The sequence below is a fragment of the Solanum lycopersicum genome, chromosome 7, assembly GCF_036512215.1.
Source record: "Solanum lycopersicum chromosome 7, SLM_r2.1".
NCBI lineage: Eukaryota > Viridiplantae > Streptophyta > Magnoliopsida > Solanales > Solanaceae > Solanum > Solanum lycopersicum.
In genome coordinates, this window is record NC_090806.1 from 37231010 (window position 1) to 37251919 (window position 20910).

Here is a 20910-nt window from a genome sequence, read left to right on the forward strand (position 1 = left end):
ATTTTTTTATTTTATATTTATACAATAATTTTTTTTTATTTTTATGTTTATACGTTATTATTATTTTATATTTTATATATTATTTAACGCTTTATTTTACATAATCGAAATAAATGTAACAACAATATTTTTGTAGTGTTAAAAATATGAAAGGCTTTATTTATTTTTGTGGCAAATATTTTCTTATATAGTGGTTTAATTTGTGAAAATATTTTAGAAATTATTTTTCTTGATATTTTGAATTATATTTAAGACATCATGTAATTATATATTAATATTTAATTGATTTATTATTTATGTATAATATTGATTGAAAATTTGATTATATATATTTTAATTCAATTAAAAAAATTCTAATATATATTTGAAATAGTTTCTATCTATTAAATAATGTTACTATTAATCGTATATTGATACTTGCCCTTTTTAGTAGTGAGAATCGAAAAAAAAAAGATTACTCAAACACGATTTGCTTATCAAAATAATTTTCAAATGAATTTGTCAAGCACAAATTGCTTTTCATTTGACAAATTCCTTTTGATAAAAATCAGTTTTTTTAAAAAATCATTTTAAAAATGTATTTTAAAAAATAAGTAATTTTTAGCAGTAATATCAAACAGGCTCAAGGATCACCCGCTATTTTTATAATAAAAAGAAAAAGAAACGAGTTTAACTAATATCGTCTATGAATGGAAACTTTATTGTAAACAAGCAGATATTTACTAGGTAATAGACAATTAACCAATATTTTCTTAAAATCATTTCCTTAGTTATTTTTTTCCTCTTTCCGCTCCTTAATTTTAGGATTTACTATTGCCCTTGCTACTGCCAATTTTTCACCCCCAATACTTTTCTTCTCAATGTTAACAACATAATTATGGTACTTTCTCTTTTTCCCAAAAATTTCTACCATCAGTTATTCTTCAAAGAATGTAGAATCATACTAAAGAAATTTTTAAAGTTAATTTTGTTTTCATCTCAATTTATGTAATGATGTTTAGATTTTCATAGCAAAATGAGTTGTGTTTATGCTAAGTTTTGTATACGCATACTGAATAATTTAAATTATTAATTATTATAAGTTATACTATAGTATTTTTCAAATAAGTAAATATATTTAGAAAAAAATAAAAAAATTGAATGTTAAAATTAAATGTTTGAATCTCACAAAGTCTAAAAATACTATGTTATAGAATGGTGATAGTTATTATTTGGGTTTCTTTTACTGATTGCTTTCTAGGTTTATGTTGTAATTAAGTAAAATTTGATGGTGTTAAACAACAATAAAAGTAGAAATTGACATCAATGAAGACAATACATTATTGAAACCATCCTTCTTCTTTTGTAAAAATAAAAGTCGTATGCTTATAAATTTAGTGAATATAAATAATAAAGTAGAAATTGATTTGGTGAATATAAATAAGAATAAAGTGAGAATAAAAAAAAAGAACGTTTGGCTAGTAAAAATATTTAAAGAATTTAATATTAATAAGAAAAAGATTTGGTGATGTATGTTTGATAATCACTATTTTCAATATTTTAATTTTTAACACGAAATTAATGCACTGAAAATGTATAATTACACACAAGTGAAATAAGGCATAAATAATTGCCATATTGATACGAAAGTGAAAATTGTCATAGTCTATGGTTAAAGACTAATATTATAATTTATGTTAAACTTTTTAATTGAATTAAAGTTTGATAAATTTTTATTTATTTAATAAAATTGAATGAACAATTAGATCCATTTCAATAATTTTATCATTTATAAGATTTTTATATTTATATAAAAAATACAAATCATACTGCAAACAAAATTTCAAACTTATCTCATCATTTTATATTATAAAAAAGTATTATATAATAACTAACCCAGTAGTAATTAAAGAGAAGTTGAAAAATGGAGAATCGGAAGGCGGTATAAGAACGCTGCCGTTTAGAAGTTCCTATTTAAATGGTTTTAGAAAATGCAGATCTCAATTGTTTGAGGACTATGACTTTATAACCAAATGGAGAAGACTACCGGAGAAAGCTACAATCAGAAATCGATCGGCCGATGGAATTTCCGCCGACAGTAATTTCATCGGAAGAATTGTTAAAGCAAGCTGCATTAAACTTTCCATAAAGTACATTTTTAATAAATCTTAACCATTTTGAGAAAATCAAATAATGGTAGACGGAGGAGGATGTTGTCCGACGATGGATCTTTTACGATCTGAACCAATGCAGTTGGTGCAATTGATTATCCCGTTGGAATCCGCTCATCGTACAGTTTCTTACCTCGGTGACCTCGGTCTCTTCCAATTCAAAGACGTAAGCATCAAGCAAACACATTTGATTCATATGAATATGAATGTTTACATATCCCTGCATCTTTCATATATATATATATATATATATATATATATATATATTCCTGCTAGCACTACAAAAAGCTCCGGTCTTAACGCCCCTACTACTGCTGTGCAGCCTTTCCTCGGGTTCGTAGAGTCGGGTTTCCCGTTTACCCACAAGGGAGGAGCCGCCTGCCTGGTGTATATATATATATATATGTGTGTATATATATATATATATGTGTGTGTGTATTATGAATTATGACTTTTATTCTGATTATTCCTTTTAACTGAATTACACATTGCGATATTTTTCATAGCTGAAAGGGCTGAACTTGATACGAAATGTGATCAGATGACTTTGCTGTATTGTAATATTCAGTTTTCTAAATAATGACGGGATTAGGGTCCCTTATAGCCGTGGTGGAGCTAGTAATTCTAATGAGGGAATTCAGAATAATGAATATTTGTGCATGGCTTAACTATTAAAAGGGATCAAACGATATATATGTATAACTATTAATTTGTACTGTGTAATTTTCCGTTGTAGGTGATTCAATTGAACCCTCTTCAACACCTTTAGCTCCCTCACAACGTGATAGTCAGATTATCTCTCGCTTCCTTTTTTTTTAAGTGTATCCACCAGGCAGGGTTTGTCTGGCTAGTTCTTTTTAATTAAAAATAAAACAAACCCCAGAGGGAAGAGTACAAGTAAGGGCTTTAGGCTTTAACTTTTTTTTTTTGCCGTGGTTTTCGGGTGTCGCTTTGCGAACCCGACTAGCTGTACCCACCGGGTCCCGCTGTTTCAAGGCGGGTGCACCACGGTTAGTTTCATGGGGCCATGGAGACGCGTCTGGTTTGTAATGCCTCCAGTGGCGCTGCTGGGGCTCGAACTGGCGACCTGAAGGACTTTGTCCTCAAGCCTTTACCAGCCGAGCTACCCCTCAGGGTTAAACTTTAGGCCTGTACTAACTAATCCAAACTAGAAACTTGCGAAATACTCTCTCTGTCCCAATTAATATGACACCTTTTATGTTTTGAGAGTCAAACAGTTTAAGTTTGATCGAAAATTTGCTCATGGAATGTTCAATTTTTTTGAAATGAAATTTATATATTTGTTAACTACGTAAAAAGTACTATGAATCACAATAATGATAATTCAAAAGGTTTATAACATCTATTAAAAATTTACGGTCAAAGATAGACTTGTTTGACTCTTTAAATATGAAAGCTGACATATAAAATGGTAAGGAGGTTGTAATAATAGAACCTAGAATTTCTCAGTCAGTGATGTAGTATCCAATGCCTTGGCATGATAACTCCAAGCTCTTACTAGGTGCTATTACTAGGTGCTATGGCCTTCATAGCCAAATCGAGTAGACTCCTTCTAGGCAAAAAGTGATTGTCAACGACCAATGAGCTAGGCCTATCCTACAAATCCTATTGAGGCATGAAACATCTCATTTTCAGTCTTAACTCTAAGGTCCTTAGTTTTTAGAATTAAGATTTAGTTTTTTTTAAAAAATACATAGAAGTAGTTTAAATTTATTTTCTTTTGTTATGAGAAATATGTGGAAAAATGTATGAAAATTTATAGTAGGAAATTGTTAGGTTCCTCAAAAAGTGATGATGTCAATCTTTTGAAATGCAGGGAGTTGTTTATTCAGGATTCTTAGCTCTTAGACGAATTTGGTTCTCTTAGAGTAACTTCTGTAATGTTGACTGTGAAAGATCTTCTTTTAATTCCTTTAGGTAATTCAGAAAATTTTGTGGGAAGAAACTGTCATGTAGTTTGCCTCCTATGTGCACCTTCAAGTTATTTTTGAAGGCATCAATCTATTGCCAGCTTCAATTCTTTCTGCAACACAGTTTCACATATTTGTGACTATGCCTTTTATATTCTAAACATGTTTTTTCCAATCAGCTTATCTTGGAGGAACAATTTATGACTGCATCAGTTTTGTTTACTAAGGGGTTTTACTTTCTTTCTGCTTTCCTTTTTAAGATGACCTTGGATCTCTGATAGTAGATCACCAAGTTCTCATGCAACTTTATGTTTCTTAATTATGCACTAGACTCTCTTTGGGTCTGTATCTGTTGCTGAAAGATCTTAGAACAAAGGAATGATTATTTCCACCCGATAATGCTTTTTTACAGCTCAATGTGGAAAAGAGCCCATTCCAGCGAACATATGCAACCCAGGTTTGTTTTATCATTCTTGTTATGTTCTTTTTTACACCATTTTAGTTTTATTTTGGAATTGAAGTATAAGTTTACTTAAATTTTGGCTGTGTAAAGCCGTTTTCTGATACTTTCATTTCACTATTACTCTTTATCAAATTATATCACTATCAATGTAGGTTAAACACTTAATTTCTCTTTGGTGGCGTTTCAAAGAAGGCGGTAAGGCATACTCTCAATAAAAACAAGCCAATCAACCGTGTTGTGAAGTAGTGTACAGAATTTAATTGATTATGTGGCTGGATTTCATCTTGTAGAGAGCGACAAAACAACAGCAAATTATATTGCTCCATTTCAGTGCATGTCAGTCCAATACTAGAAAAAAAAAATGAAAAATAGAAATAAAAGCTTTCAGTTGTTCTCTATATTTTCGGGTAGCATATAAACATCTGACATGATGAAAAAACTCTTGGGAAAACATAGGACCTAAAGTATACTTCTGTAGGGCGACATCAAAGGAAAAAATAGTTGTCAACACTTTATATTATTGTTCATAAAATTTAATGGATAAATCTGTGAGCTATAGGAAAGGAAATTATAAATTTAGTACTGCAATAAATCTACACACCAAATTTAAATTGTAAGCTTAACACACCATCTTCTGCTAGAATCAGAATTAAATGGATTTTGAACTAGATAGACATCACCATTATTTCATATATGTGCTCAATTGCAATGTCTTTTTCAAATTTTCTATTGTTTTTTCTTGTAAAATGTAATTTTCTTCCTTCATTTTGTGTATTGCTCACTCAAGCATTTTCTTCAATTGTGCTTCACACTTGAGCCACTTCTACCTTTGAGTATGGCATGCAAGCTTACTAAGACAAACAAGAGTAATTACTAACCATGCCATTTGGTTTATTATCTGACATTTTTTCATCTCTATAGAGTTAATGCATGCATTAGTGCCATAGAATTTCAACAACTGTAAGGCAAACACTGAAGTGGAAATTTTAGTGAGCTGTTAATTGTGTGATGCACCATCTCCCTTGCTTTTAGTGATTTGATTTGTAAGTTATCCAGTCTCTAGCTTATTACTATGTTAGCATCTTCTATTGGAGCCGTAATAGTTGTTGCAGCACATTGATTTGAACCAGTTTGCAAATTATCTGGAGTGAGGATTTGTTGGCGCGAATTTTCTTAAGAATGTTTTCCTTGTATAAGGATAAACCTTCTATTGCGGCCACCAATGCATTGGATCACACCCTTCATCTAGGGGCTTTAGCATTTTGGGGGTCGCTCTGTATCAGGGATAAAGAAATAATCCCAAAATAAAAAAGTGGGATTAGTTTATCCTGTGTTTGGTTGAAATATTTCATTCGGGATTAAGTAATCCTTCGATTATTTTATACCATAATCTTGGTACATTTACCACATTTAATGTGGGATAACAATGTCAGGTTAGGTTAGGTTAATCCAGGGATAAAACAATTAAAAGTCAAATATGCTCTTTCCACAAAGTCCTTTAAGAAAACCAACCGTATCGGACACCTAGATCCGAGTCTGGGCAACTTAGGTGGAACAATAACCTCTTGTGAAATACAAGGTGAGGTTGCTCACGGTAAACCCTTGTAGTTCGGCTCTTCCCCTGACCCCATGCATAGCAAGAGCTTTAATGCATCGTGCTTCCCTCTTTTGACTATACACCATATACTCATTTTTTACTCAATCAACTAAACAAAACATTATTACTCATTGCGTCCCATTTCATGTGGCACCCTTTTTTTTCAAGTCCATCCCAAAAAGAATATCCCAAAACAATTTAACTTTTAAATTCCCCTTTTACCCTTAATGAAGTGAATCTCAACCACACAAATATCCAAGGATTGTTTTAGACCACAAGTTTCCAAAGTCTTCCTTTTTTTTTCTTGAAACCGTGTCAAGTTAACGGGTGCCACATAAAATGGGACGGAGGGAGTGCTAAATAATCTAGGTATTATTAATCTCAGTGTTAGAATCCTCGCATCAAAATCTCACTGTAATTTTGTCCACTAACGAAACGATGCCTAAGTCATTAACATGGTAAAATAGAACAGGTTAATTTAATTTTTATTTTTGAAAGAACATATTTGAAGCTACAAGCCTCTTTCATCTGATAGAACACAAAGATTACCCTTTTCATCTGTATCCTGTAGGATTTTATAAGTTATTCAGATGTGTTCTTTCTTTTTCTGTAATTATGTGTTCTTTCTTTTTCTGTAATTCATCTGAATGTCTGAATGAAGTAATAAGAATGGCCAGGCATTTCATCAGTACTGGGCACTGGCTTTCTACTTGATCAATTTCCTAGACATGCTCGTTCAGTTCTTATACGTTGCTTGAGTACCACTAGCATCACAGCTTAGATAACCTTTGCACCAATACAACACACTTTCTATTTGCATATTCTCAGTTAAGTTATGCATGGGTTTACTTTCACAGATTAAAAGATGTGGAGAGATGGCACGTAAACTTCGCTTTTTAAAGGAACAAATGACGAAGGCAGGGATTACTCCTTCAACAAGGACCACAATGTGCCCAAACATAAATCTGGATGAATTGGAGGTCTGCTTATTTCATCTACTTGTATTAAAGGCTCACCATGAAATGCTATTTTCTCTAGATCACTTCTATTGTCACTGTTACCATGATTCTGATTGTTGCCATGTTTTTTTTTTTTAAAAAAATGGAAATGGAAAGGTCAAACTTGGTGAACTCGAAGCTGATTTAGCAGAGATGAATTCTAATACTGAAAAGCTTCAACGTTCTTACAATGAGCTTCTTGAGTATAAGCTTGTTCTGCAGAAGGTGAGGCTACATTGATGCAAAGTATCTCTGGCATAGAACTATCTGTCACAATGTATCTGCTTGGCTAGCATTATGTTCTTTTATAATAGAGATGTTTTAAATACAAGCTGTTTTTGTTCCATCAGGCTGGTGAGTTCTTCCATTCAGCTCAAAACAGCGCTACAGCTCAACAGAAAGAACTGGAGGAGCACATGCATGGCGAGAGATCAATTGATAGTCCTCTGTTGTTAGAGCAGGTACTGCTATATTGATGTTGTTGTATTTTTCTGGTAGAGGTGCTGTAGTTGTAAATTGATATACTTTGTTTGCTATTCACACAGGAAGCCTTTACTGATTCTTCAAAACAAGTTAAGCTGGGATTTGTCAGTGGGCTTGTTGCTAGAGAGAAATCTATGGCTTTTGAAAGGTTTCTTTTTCGTGCAACCAGAGGAAATGTATTCTTAAAGCAAGTGGTTGTGAAAAATCCTGTGAAGGATCCATTGTCAGGCAGCGAGGTTAACTCCAGTACTTCACTTGTTTAAAATAGAGAGGGTTTCATATGATGCTTAATCTAAGTTGTGTAGTCTCTTCACTTTTGATGCTGCACCCATGTCAAATTCTCCAAAAATGCACTACTTTCGGAGAATCTGAAACACATTTTTGAAGAGTCCGAACAACATGCACTTAAAGTTTTGTGCTTTGAGAATTGGATGCTTAGATTTGGGGTTTCATAGTTTTAATTGCAAGCTATTTCATTTTAGAAGATATAAGTGCTATGATGTTTGGAGTATAAAGTTCACTACTGAATTCTCCTTGGGAGGGAGAAGGATATAAGGACACCTAATTGTGTATCTGATATCCCCCTGTCTTTCATGTTGAGTGTATTTCTTTTTCCTGTGAAATCCAAGATAATCATATCCCTGAAGTGCAATGAGCTTATTAAATTTTGTTTTTAGGTTGAAAAAAATGTGTTTGTTATCTTTTACTCTGGAGAAAGGGCGAAGAACAAGATATTAAAAATTTGCGATGCATTTGGAGCAAATCGGTATCCATTCACTGACGACATAGGCAGACAGTTTGAGATGATAACGGAGGTATGCCACAAAATCACCTTTTGGGATTAGTTGTGTATGCTTGACTGGATGGACTTCAACGTAACCTTATGATTGGTGCAGTTTGCCAGTTATTGAACTCTTAAATCAATTCTTGCTTATATATCAGTTAAAGAAGAGAATTCTTGCTTATATAAGTGTTAGTTACTCGTCGCATATGATTATCTCCTTTAAGCAATATCTAGAAGTAGCAAACATAAATTTAGTTCAAGTTTTTATACCCTGATCTCAAATATATTAGAAGGCTATTTTCATCAGATTTGGCTTATCAAACTTTTTTATATGCTATTGATGACAAATATTTTGAACATGAGACTCAACTGGATTAAATCCATTATGATTTCTGATACATCTGTTAGAATGGTTTCCTTTAATACTTGATCTTTTAGTTCACAATTCAAAAGATATTTCTCTACTTATCCTTAATTTTTTAAAAGACTATTCCTTATCCTTGCATGACTCAACCTGTCAATTTTCTTTAAAGCCTGTAACCTAATAGTGAACCATATAAGATATTGATGTAAGTTAATGAAATGATTCATTACTTTCTCTCTCTATACCACTTAAATTTTCTGAGTAGCAGTCGTTTTTGAAAAAAGAATGGACTTCTACCATAACATGTTACTGCAGCTATTCTTTTTTAAGGTTTATACCTTGGCATTTCTGTTGAGTTTACCAAGTTGGTTCCCTATTTTACTCATAGGTATCTGGAAAACTTTCAGAGTTGAAGACCACCATAGACATTGGACAGCTACACCGGGCAAATCTCTTACAGACCATTGGTTATGAATTTGACCAATGGAACCTTCTGGTAAGTTTTATGTTTCTCTTAGCCATCTATTAGTTTAATGGAACCACACACTTTTATTACTCAAGTGGTCAAATTTGTTGGTTGGACATGTGTACAAGAGTTGCATTGTCTCTGAATTGCATCCGTTTCTACTTGTGAAGGTGAAGCAGGAGAAGTTCATTTTCCATACACTAAATATGCTCAGTTTTGATGTGACAAAGAAGTGCCTTGTGGGTGAGGGTTGGTGTCCAGTTTATGCGACCAGCCAGGTGCAGTGCACCCACCTTTTGATATAATTTACTTTTGTGTTTTGTCGTCATTATGTAATTTCTACTGTTAAAACATACTTCCTTTGGACGTTTGCAGATACAAAATGCATTGCATCGAGCAACTTTGGATGGTAACTCACAAGTTGGGGCCATATTCCAGGTCTTGCATACCACAGAATTGCCACCTACATATTTCCGTACAAACAAATTTACATCTGGCTTTCAAGAAATTGTTGATGCATATGGGTGAGTAATAGTATATTTGATTGATTTTGAATGCTTTAGTTTAGAATAAAGGGGCTCGCTTTGCCCGTTAAGAGTAGGTAACTTTGTTTGATATTTTTCCTGATTGAACTACCACATACATGATTCACATCCCAAGTGAGTATTTATCCTTGGATAAGTAATTTAAAATGAATTTACGGTTAGGAACACCCACTAATTGAAGTACATTTTCTTCCTTGAAAGTTGAGTTGTGATCCTCGGTCTCAATTAGATACTTGATATTTCTGGTTGTTTGTGTGGACTATAATTCTGCAAATTTCATTCCCTCCATATACTGGTGTGATTGCTTCAGGTTTTCAGTGTGCAGCCATAAACTGCATAGGGAGCTATTACTTTGGAAAGATTAGTTTCAAAATACACAATTTTCTCTGAGTTGATTCATGCATTATGCAAAAATCTGAACCCACCTCAAAGCATCGGAGTCCCAAAAAAGTTCAGCACAACCAGAAAACATAAGGTCTGAATACACCAATTTTTAAAACCAATACAGGTTGATTTTCAGACAGTTAAATCTGCTCAATATATGATCTACTCATATATATACAATTAAGTCTATTATTCAATGTGCTCATATAAGGGTAAAACTGAAGGAATAATGAGTAACAAAACATTATGTGATCTTTGATAGTTGCCATTCACTGTCGGCGAAAATAATTTACTGCTCTGTTTGGCATTCTCTTGCACCCCACTGACTTCTTTCCTTTATATAGATCGCAGTTCTCTAGTCTCTTTCCTGATTTAACATATTTAAATATATACACACAGATGTATGTTGAAAACAAAAGAACAGTTAACTGGTTTCCTCTGACTGCTTATCCTTGTGACAAAGTATCATAGGTTATGACATCAAGCTTTCAACACTTCTTGTTCTAGCAACTTGATTTCCTCATCTTTATTACCATGACCATGAGAGAGTCGTTATTAAGTGGTCTCTTGCAGGACAACATTTTGCTTTTTTAACGATTTATTTGACTGGAGTACTGTGGTATCTACACTTCCTTAGAGATCCTCTTGTCTGTGTTCATTATAGGATTGCAAAATATCAGGAAGTTAACCCTGCTGTTTTCACAGTAGTAACTTTCCCATTCCTCTTTGCTGTCATGTTTGGAGACTGGGGACATGGTATATGCTTGTTTTTTACGACATTATATTTCATCTTACGGGAGAGGAAGCTCTCTGGTCAGGTCAGTGCCGAACCTCTTTTTTGAAAAGTATTCAGCTGTTGTATGCATCTGTCTTTACAGTTCTTTGTCCCTATTTGTACCATCTTTGATTGCTAAATTTATTGGAAAATTATGTTTTGCTTAGGAAAGATTAAGATCTAGTTGTGCATCATTGAGTTGGCATCTCTGATAAATCATGTTTTATAGACTTTGTATTCAGTTAATAAGTTTTATGAGCATTGTAGGCTCATTAATTTGATTTGTCTCAACAGAAGCTTGGCGACATCATGGAGATGACTTTTGGTGGTCGCTACATTATTATGATGATGGCTCTATTTTCGATATATACAGGATTCATATATAACGAGTTTTTTTCTGTCCCCTTTGAAATATTTGGGCAATCAGCTTATGGTTGTCGCGATCCTTCCTGTAGGTAGGTGCTGAAGTAGTAGTGCAGGCTCTCATTGTTTTCTTCATTGCTCCAATTCCAATCCTTCAAGCAGTTATTTTTGTTGAAGGGATGCCACTATAACAGGTTTGGTCAAGGTCCGCGATGCCTATCCATTTGGTGTGGACCCTAAGTGGCATGGTTCACGCAGCGAATTACCGTTTCTAAATTCTTTGAAGATGAAGATGTCAATTCTACTAGGTGTAGCTCAAATGAATCTTGGAATCATTTTAAGCTATTTCAATGCAAAGTTCTTCCAAAATAATGTGAATGTCTGGTAAGCTACATTACATGCCTCTTTCCTTGGTTGTCTCGGGATTTTTCACAGTTATATTTAACAATTTGGCTCTATTTTGTCAACATTTTCAGTTCTTGTTAATCTCTACCCTTGAATGTGTGTAAAGTTTTCATGTGCTATTGGACTTTAGTGTGCCACTCTGCAATTATACTTATTGTCATGTATTTTTCAGGCATCAGTTTGTCCCCCAGATAATATTTCTGAACAGCCTCTTTGGCTATCTTTCACTTCTTATTATTGTCAAATGGTGCACTGGTTCTCAAGCCGATCTGTACCATGTGATGATATACATGTTTCTAAGCCCGACTGATGATTTGGGCGAGAACCAGCTTTTTCCTGGGCAAAAGTACCTCCAGGTTTCATTTTTCTTCATTTATGAATACATCTAACATGCTACAGAAGACACCATCTCTAATATCTGATATCTTCTCTTCTGATCCAGCTTTTGTTCGTATCACTTGCACTTGTTGCCGTTCCGTGGATGTTATTTCCAAAGCCATTTCTTCTAAAGAAACAACATGAGGAAGTATGTCTAAACTCCTATAAATTCAGCCAAAATTTTGGCGTTACTTATTTTCTCTAGTATTGCTCTTCTTCTTCCATGAACTTTTATTCATTATCACATCATGAATTTCCAGAGGCATCGAGGTCAATTGTATGCTATGCTTGACAGCACTGATGATTCATTTGAGTTGGAGACACACGATCATTCACATGGACATGAAGAATTTGATTTCAGTGAAATTTTTGTACATCAGCTCATACATACAATAGAATTTGTACTTGGAGCAGTCTCTAATACAGCTTCATACCTGCGTCTATGGGCCCTCAGGTGTGTATCTACCAGCTTTGAAATTTTGAAGTATGAACGCATATATCAAGTTGATAACTTCTCCTGTCTGGCAAATGTATACAGACTCACCTCTGTTGATAAGTATTCGGTTTTAAAGTTAGATGTTCAAAAGACTAGTTCACAATTGATCAATGAATGCATGTCTGATCAGTATTCACTCTAGAAAGTAGTCAAAGTTCAGATTAACAGGGATGAAAATTTTACTGATAAACCGTGATTGACTGATACAAGCAAAAGCAATGGAGAGAATCATTTCATCTGATTTATTTATTTTTTTGTGTTGCGAACGTTTGTGTATGCTTCGAAAGGAGCTAACCAGAATGATTGAATGATAGATCTTCAGCTTTTGTTAATAATGCTTTGAGAAGCTTGAACAGTTTGGCATCTTTAAATCCTCTGGACGCTAGGCAAAATAATTGACACTCCTATTTGAACCATGCTTATGTTGACACATCTATTCAAGAGTTATGAAATAAGCTTCAAGAAGAACTCTGATTTATGACGGGTGGATTGATCCAGTAGGTTTGATCTCAATGAGTTTGACATTTCTCAATTCACTATCAACACTCAGTTGTAAACCAAATCAGTCTGTAAGAAATCATTTTATATGAGAGAAGCTGGTCAGGATATCTATTATGCTATCCATTTTTAGATGTAAAGTTAATGCCTGTGAAAGATAATATATCATAGAAGCTGCTCAGGATACATATAGCATGGAACACAAGGATTCATTGAGTCCATACTAATTTTGGTTGTTATAGTTTCATTAGGTTAGGTGCTTGACATGGGTATTTTTTTTTTTGTTTGATACTGCTTTTATGTTAGTGTGGGGATAGGTGCCAGTTTTAGAGAATGTTTAATTTGCCTCTAAAGACAGATTATTTAGTATATGAGTTGAATAGATGCTAATAGAGCAGAATGGTCTAGCAGATTCATATAATTGATCCAATTAGTGTGGGGTCAAGGAGTTGTTGATTGATAGATGCCCTTTGAAGGCCATAATTGATCTTATAGTAGTCTGAATGTTTTGAATAAGTTTGACAGTTCTTCTCAGTTTGCTTTCAAGTTGTAGCTGTTAGCTGTAGTGCCTAGAGCGTACAAGGCTAGAGGAGATCATTGTATTTGATAGAAGCTGTTGAGAGTACGTATAGCAGAATGGTATAGCAGATTCATATAGTTGATCCAATTAGTGTGGGGTCGAGGAGTTGTTGATTGATTGATGCCCTTTGAAGGCCATGATTAATCTTATAGTAGTCTGAACGTTTTGAATAAGTTTGACAGTTCTTCTCAGTTTGCTTTCATGTTGTAGCTGTTAGCTGTAGAGCGTAGAGCGTACAAGTCTAGAGGAGATCATTGTATTTGATAGAAGCTGTTGAGAATACGTATATGTAGCCCGAAGGCGATCATCTAAGGGTTCTCGTGTTACCTATGTTTAGTCCTTGGCTAGTAATAAAGATCTGTTCTCCTTATCAAGGTATATGATTTTTATGTTTCTGTTTCTGTGCAGTTTGGCACATTCAGAACTGTCAAGCGTGTTCTATGACAAAGTTTTGCTTCTCGCAGTGGGGTAAGGTTTTTCCTTGTTTGCCCATAAATATGAACTGTAGAGATTATTATCCTTGTTTTCTCTTTGAGCAAGCGACCATTTCCTTGACCTGACATCTAGTGTATCCTATGTTCTCTTACAGGTACAATAATCTCATCATACTTATCATTGGTATAGTGGTATTTACATTTGCTACTGTCGGTGTGCTACTTGTGATGGAAACTCTAAGTGCATTCTTACATGCTTTGCGTCTTCATTGGGTAGAATTCCAGAACAAGTTCTATGAGGGAGATGGATACAAGTTCTCCCCATTCTCGTTTTGTTTGATTAGTGAGGATGATGATTAAATGACATAAATGATTGTGTTAACACTACTGATCATTGATCAAAACGTGCTTCGATCTTTTTTCATGCTTATATAAATTCATGGTAAGACGCCAGTAAAACGTGAGTGTTAGGAAATGCCTTTTGAACCTCGTGCACTTGTAATTTGTACATCCTCAAACAATAAGCAGTCAGTTGTTAGAAGGCCGGTAATGGCTTGGAGTATAGAGTTGTTTCTGTTTCTTATAGTTGGTACTGTGATTGATGACTGCTGTAACAAAATCTCTTCTACTGAATCATATCCACTTAAAAGTTGTTTTAATTTTCTCTCTACTGAATCGTATCCACTTAAAAGTTGTTTTAATTTTCTCAGAAATATTGTACTCGGTTGTGTTCTTAGGAATTTGGGATTCGTAAAGAAAATGATTTGTCAGACGCATGGTGAAACTTTACCCTAACACTTCACCAAAAAATGACTTGCCAAGAATATTTAAAAACTTGTGTCTAAACGCTAGCTAAGAGACCTTTTGTTTGCAACTAAGTTTACAAGTGATAAAAAATAGATTGCAATCACAAATAAAATACAATGAACATAATTTTATTAGAAAACATTATGGATATAAGTGTGTTCCTTCTTTGTATTATGGTGGTTACGCAAGCATTGCTTCCTTGATTCTTCTCTCTGTATTTTTTATGTGATTCGAGGGTTCTTGCTTCCTTGATTCTTCACTTTGTATTTTCTTTGTGATTTGAGGGTTGTTAGTAGCGTATTTTCGCTTCCTTGATTCGTCTCTCTGTATTTTTTTTCCGATCTAAGAGTTGTTAGTAGCATATTTCTCGAACGCAGGAGGACACATCTTGATCTCTTTATGAATATCTTGTGAATTTAGGAATATTTGAGATGTCTATGTTACCCTTTATATAGACATGAGTTAGAGTTTAGAGTAAAATTGCCTCTAAAAACCTTAATTGAAATAAAACTCGTCTTGTAGAGTGTTACAATATTTACATCATGACGTCAACTTAGTGAGGATTTTGAGTTAAGGGTGATATTAAGGATTCAAAAGCAAATGGTGATGACAAGTTATCTTAATTTTTTGTAGGTGACAATTATGTAATTAAGGATTAAAAATTTATGAGGCATATGTGGAAGTCGCCCTTAAGTTCTTAAGTTGATAGTTTGGTCCATTGTATTAAATGAAAGGTAAAAGGGTAAAAGACTAAAACCTAATTTAACCAAAAAATGGAGGGAAGCCAGGAATCCGAAGGGGAAATAAAAGATGCAAAATGCCCATATCCGCTACCGTCGATTGCTTGTTCTCTTCTTCTTCTTATTGTTCGTTCTTGCTTTCTTTCTTCCAGTTCTCTTAGTTTTTTGTCTTTTTCTTCTTGTTCGTGCATTGTCGTTCTTGACTACTATATCTTGTGCTTTTTCTTCTTCTTATCTTCTTCTTCTTGAATCAGATTTAGTTAATCAGCGGATTAAATTTCATTCTATATCAATCGGTATTACTTCATAAGTGATTATGTTCACACACCATTATTTCGTAAGTAAAATTAATAGTTCTTTGAATTATTCATCATCTAGCTATACCTGCAATTCTTTTTAATAATTTATATTCGCATTTCTGAAGATGGTTATATATGTTGCAACAGTTAACTCGTGTTGGATAAGTCAGATATTGAAACAGATTATAGTCTTACGTTGCAAAAGAAAAGTCAAATGTTTCAACATATTCTATATGTTGCAACAGACTAGTTATATGTTGCACCATATGACTTTCCTCTTACAACATATGATTTAATTGTCACAAACAAATAGTCATATGTTGCAGCATATGATTTATCAATCACAACGAAATGGTCATATGTTGCAACATATTACAGATGTTGCAGTGAATGATTTATGTGTCGCGATCGAATAGTTATATGTTGTAGTATGACTTACATATTGCGACACGTAAATCATATCTCGCAACATATGCTTACTCACTCAATATATGACTTACATCTCAAAATACATAATTTATCAATAACAATAAACGAGATACATGTTGGAACATATGCTAACATGTTGTGATAGTCACATGTTGAACTAAATGACTAACATCTCGCAACAAATGATAACATGTTGCAACATATGATTCATCTATCGCAACAGAATGACCATATATTGCAACATATAACTTATACATGCAGCAACGAAAGTCACATTGGTGCATCCTATGTGCTTGCCATTATTTCAATCTTCAAGGGGTGGTGAATACATGCGAGAAGGTTTGATGTTCATTGCTAACATGAAACAAATGGAGCCACAGAAAAGCAGGATATGTCGACATAATTTACGACAAGTTTTAGGTAGAATGTGGGTGTCAAACCTTATGTTTTGGACAAAGACCCATTTGTTGCACTATTCATCAACGCGAGCAAAATATTCGCAAGAAAGGAGGGCCGAAGGGAAGTGACGATGAAGATGATATCTTTGTGAATTATGTAGATGTGATTTAGAACTATATTATGTAGTTAGATTTTTACGCAATACACTCATTGTTGAACAATGAACCTATTCCATCAGTTCTATTACCATGTTAAATTTTGTAGATCTGAATTTGGATGTTGTTAAATATTTAACTATGAAGTTTGTTGTTCTACTTGACATATTAATGTATGTATGTTGCTATTCTATTGTTTTGTTATTCTTTTTATTCCATTCTTTCTGTTATTTTTCTCTATTATATAATTGTTTGGCATTTATGGAAACATATAAATATTTTGTTGGTCAATATGCTGACAGAAGTTACAAAAATCTCAATATATTGCTCAATATGTTGGTACATATGCTCAATTTATAAACATCTGACTTACATGTTGCAACATATGGTCTAATGTAACTTTTAAAATTACTTAATTTATCACTTAATATCTTCATCAAATTGGCATCTGTGGCAATATATGTATATTTTGTTGGAATATATATATGGTCAATTTTGTGTTGAAATTACCATAGATCGATAATATATTTCAACTTATGATAACCTTACATGTGGTTTTTGTTATTAATTTAATTAATTTGTGACTTAATACAACATGTAACACTAATGTATAGTGTTATAGCATGTCTAATTACTAAATTATTGTCTAATTTAACAACCTTCATCAAATATATCAACATGCAAGATAATTAGAGGTGAAGTTAGCGTTTTCAAACAGATGATTTAACAACTCTAGTTTTAGCATGAGAAAATGTTACTTGTTAGTTTGATAGTGGTAGAGTTTTAATTTAAAAAGACCTTCCATATGCACCTGATGGTTGAAGAAATTTAATTTCAGTTTCTGAAGTTCTGAGAGATGGTTATGATATTAATTTTTTTCTTGTGTTGTTAGCTATAATAAACATCTTGTTTCTATTGGTACATTGATTGATAGTCTTTTTATTATTAATTTCTCTCCAAAACTACAACAAATCGTAGAACTGAATAATGTTAATATTTCAAGTAAAAGGAAGTGTTCTTCTAATTTTAATGAGACTTATCTATCATACTTGTGTCTATGTCATATAAATCTAGATAGGATTTCAAGATTTGTTCGAGATTGACTTGAGGTTCATTAAATTGGCGGGACTATCAACATGTGAATCTTGTTTAGAAAGAAAAATGACTAAGAGGTATTCCCCTCAAAAGGAAACAAAGTCAATGTTAAACTAGAGTTAATTTATTCTGATTTGTGTGGTCCGATGAGCATTCAAGCGAAAGGTGGATATGAGTACTTCGTGACTTTCATTTATAACTACTCAAAATATGAATATATATATATATATATATATATATATATATATATAGTTCGAATGCTTTGATAAATGTAAAGAGTTAAAGGCTAAAATGGAGAAACGACCTAAAAAATATATCAAGTCATTGTGATATGATCATGGTGGCGAAGACCTCTCTAATGATTTTATTAGTTACTTATCAGAAAAAGAAATTACATATCTGTCACGACCCAAATCGGGCCGCGATTGGCACCCACACTTATCCTATCATGTGAGCGAACCAACCAATCTAACCCCAATCGTTTACCAATAATAACAGAAAATAATGTGGAAGACTTAAACTCATTAATAAAAATCAATTAAATAACTTCTGAAAACTCAACAACTATTATTATTTCCAAAATCTGGAAGTCATCATCACAAGAACATCTACTTCAAATTACTAAAGCTAAGAGTATCTAAGAAGCTAAAATACATAAAAAGCTAGTCCATGCCGGAACTTCAAGGCATCAAGACATGAAGAGGAAGATCCAGTCCAAGATAGAAGCATTAGCTCACCCTGAAATTCGGAGTGATAAAGACTGGCTAGAGTTGCGGTTGAGTTGAAGACGATGGCACGTTTGCTGCACTCCACAAATAACAAAGAAAAAAACATAAAAGTAGGGGGTCAATACAAACACAAGTACTGAGTAGGTATCATCGGCCAACTCAAAATAGAAAACAGTATATATCAGATAACATCATTAAATCAACTAATATCCTTAGCATGCAGCATTTACAATTACCATAACCCTTGGTTACAACACCGAGCTCATCAATGAGGACTCACGCCTCCTCATCATACTCATTTGGGAATTAGGTGCATTAGATTGAATATATTAACATCTTTCAAGATTCATTATCTTTATTCATCTTGTGTCGGTACGTGACACTCCGCTCCTCAATATACTATCTTGGTGTCGGAACGTGACACTCCGATCCTCATTCTATCCTGGTGTCGAAACGTGACCCTCGATCCATATTCTATCCTGGTACCGGAACGTGGCACCCGATCCATATACTATCCTGATGTCAGAACGTGACACTCCGATCCTCATTCTATCCTGGTGTCGGAACGTGACACCCGATCCATATTCTATCCTGGTACCGAAACGTGGCACCCGATCCATATTCTATCCTGGTGTCGGAACGTGACACTCCGATCCTCATATACTATCCTGGTACCGGAACGTGGCACCCGATCCCCTAATCTCACTACTTTCGTTCATCAAGCCTTCTTTTATACCAAGGCGTCATCATTAACAAAGTAGATTAGGGTTTCTTTTTCAAGATTTAGGATTCAATAGCTTCATCATGCTTATTTTATCACAATTATATAATCACAACATGCAAACACACAATTAAGCATATAGAAGGGTTTACAACACTACCCAATACATATCATTCGCTATTAAGAGTTTACTACGAATAGTGTAAAAACCATAACCTACCTCCACCGAAGATTAGTGATCAAGCAAGCAAATTCCCCGAAGCTTCGTGTTTTTCCGCTTCTCGATCGATCCTCTCTCTCTTCTTGTTCTTTCTATTTCCTTTATTCAAACCCTCTTTCTTTTACCCTAATTAGCATATAATTAAGAATAAAAGATGGCAATAATAACCCCCTAATTAACTTAAGGTTACCTCTTTTAACCCCCAATTAATTAGACTTATTAACATTAACCCACTAACTTTATAATTAAAGCATGAATAGTCAAAAATGTCCCTTAAAACATTAAAGAAATCTGACTCCGCCTGGGATTACGCAGCCTGTGACAGGCCGTCGTGCCTGCGACGGTCCGTCCTGCTGCTCTGTCACAGAGTTCAGAGACTCAATTCTCTGAAGAGTCTGTGACGGTCCGTCACACCTGTGACGGTCCGTCCTGTCATTCCGTTACGAAGTTCAGAGAGTCGATTTCAGTACCCAAATTTCAGAATTCTAAGTATTTTGGAACAAGACATCCTCGACGGTCCGTCGTGCCCATGACGGTCCATCGTGGGTTCCGTCGTCTCAGCGTGTTTTTCCAGAAATAAAATCTGCTGCTCAAAACGACTAAACAGGTCATTACAATAGATACCAATTTACCCATCGTTCATCCTCGAACGATCACAAGAAGGAAAACAAGGGCGAGAAAGAGTACCTGAATCTGTAAACAGGTGTGGGTATCTTTCTCGCATATCAGCCTCTTTCTCCAAAGTGGCTTCTTCGACGGGTCGATTCTTCCATTGAACTTTGATGGATGCAATCTCCCTTGACCTCAGCTTGCGAACTTCTCTATCTAAAATGGCAACAGGATCCTCCTCATAAGACAAATTTTCATCAAGCAGAACTGAATCCCAACGGATAATGTAGTTTCCATCCCCATGGTATCTTTTTAACATAGACACATGAAATACCGGATGCACTCCGGACAGCCCTGGAGGCAAGGCTAACTCATAAGCCACCTCCCCTATGCGCTTCAGAACCTCGAAGGGACCAATATACATTGGGCTTAATTTACCCCTTTTACCAAAACGCATCACCCCTTTCATGGGGGAAACCTTCAACAAGACTTGTTCACCCTCCATGAACTCCAAGTCTCTAACCTTTCGATCTGCATACTCTTTCTGTCTACTTTGAGCCGCTAACAGCTTTTCTTGTATAGATTTCACTTTATCTAACGATTCTCTCAGAAGG

The 20910-nt window shown here is 34.2% G+C and overlaps 1 protein-coding gene across 1 annotated transcript; it reads left to right on the top strand.

The window, feature by feature from the left end:
- Window positions 1-1895: 1895 nt before the first annotated feature.
- Window positions 1896-14753, top strand: LOC101245671 (V-type proton ATPase subunit a2-like). Its single transcript, XM_004243114.5, has 18 exons — window positions 1896-2316; window positions 4494-4538; window positions 6999-7121; window positions 7257-7364; window positions 7490-7600; window positions 7685-7858; window positions 8300-8437; window positions 9159-9266; window positions 9407-9514; window positions 9612-9760; window positions 10830-10983; window positions 11235-11395; window positions 11481-11687; window positions 11881-12064; window positions 12151-12234; window positions 12347-12540; window positions 14069-14128; window positions 14250-14753. Exons 1-18 carry the CDS (start codon window positions 2173-2175, stop codon window positions 14452-14454), a joined length of 2457 nt encoding a protein of 818 aa, XP_004243162.1. The 5' UTR covers window positions 1896-2172; the 3' UTR covers window positions 14455-14753.
- The last annotated feature ends 6157 nt before the right edge of the window (window positions 14754-20910 follow it).

What these genes read in the sequence shown, in the direction of transcription:
- LOC101245671 (XM_004243114.5), top strand. Translation starts at nt 2,173, where the DNA reads ATGGTAGACGGAGGAGGATGTTGTCCGACGATGGATCTTTTACGATCT. An exon ending in TGTCGCGATCCTTCCTGTAG is followed by an intron (nt 11,396 to 11,480) that starts GTAGGTGCTGAA and finishes TTTTTGTTGAAG; the next exon opens with GGATGCCACTATAACAGGTT. An exon ending in CTGCGTCTATGGGCCCTCAG is followed by an intron (nt 12,541 to 14,068) that starts GTGTGTATCTAC and finishes GTTTCTGTGCAG; the next exon opens with TTTGGCACATTCAGAACTGT.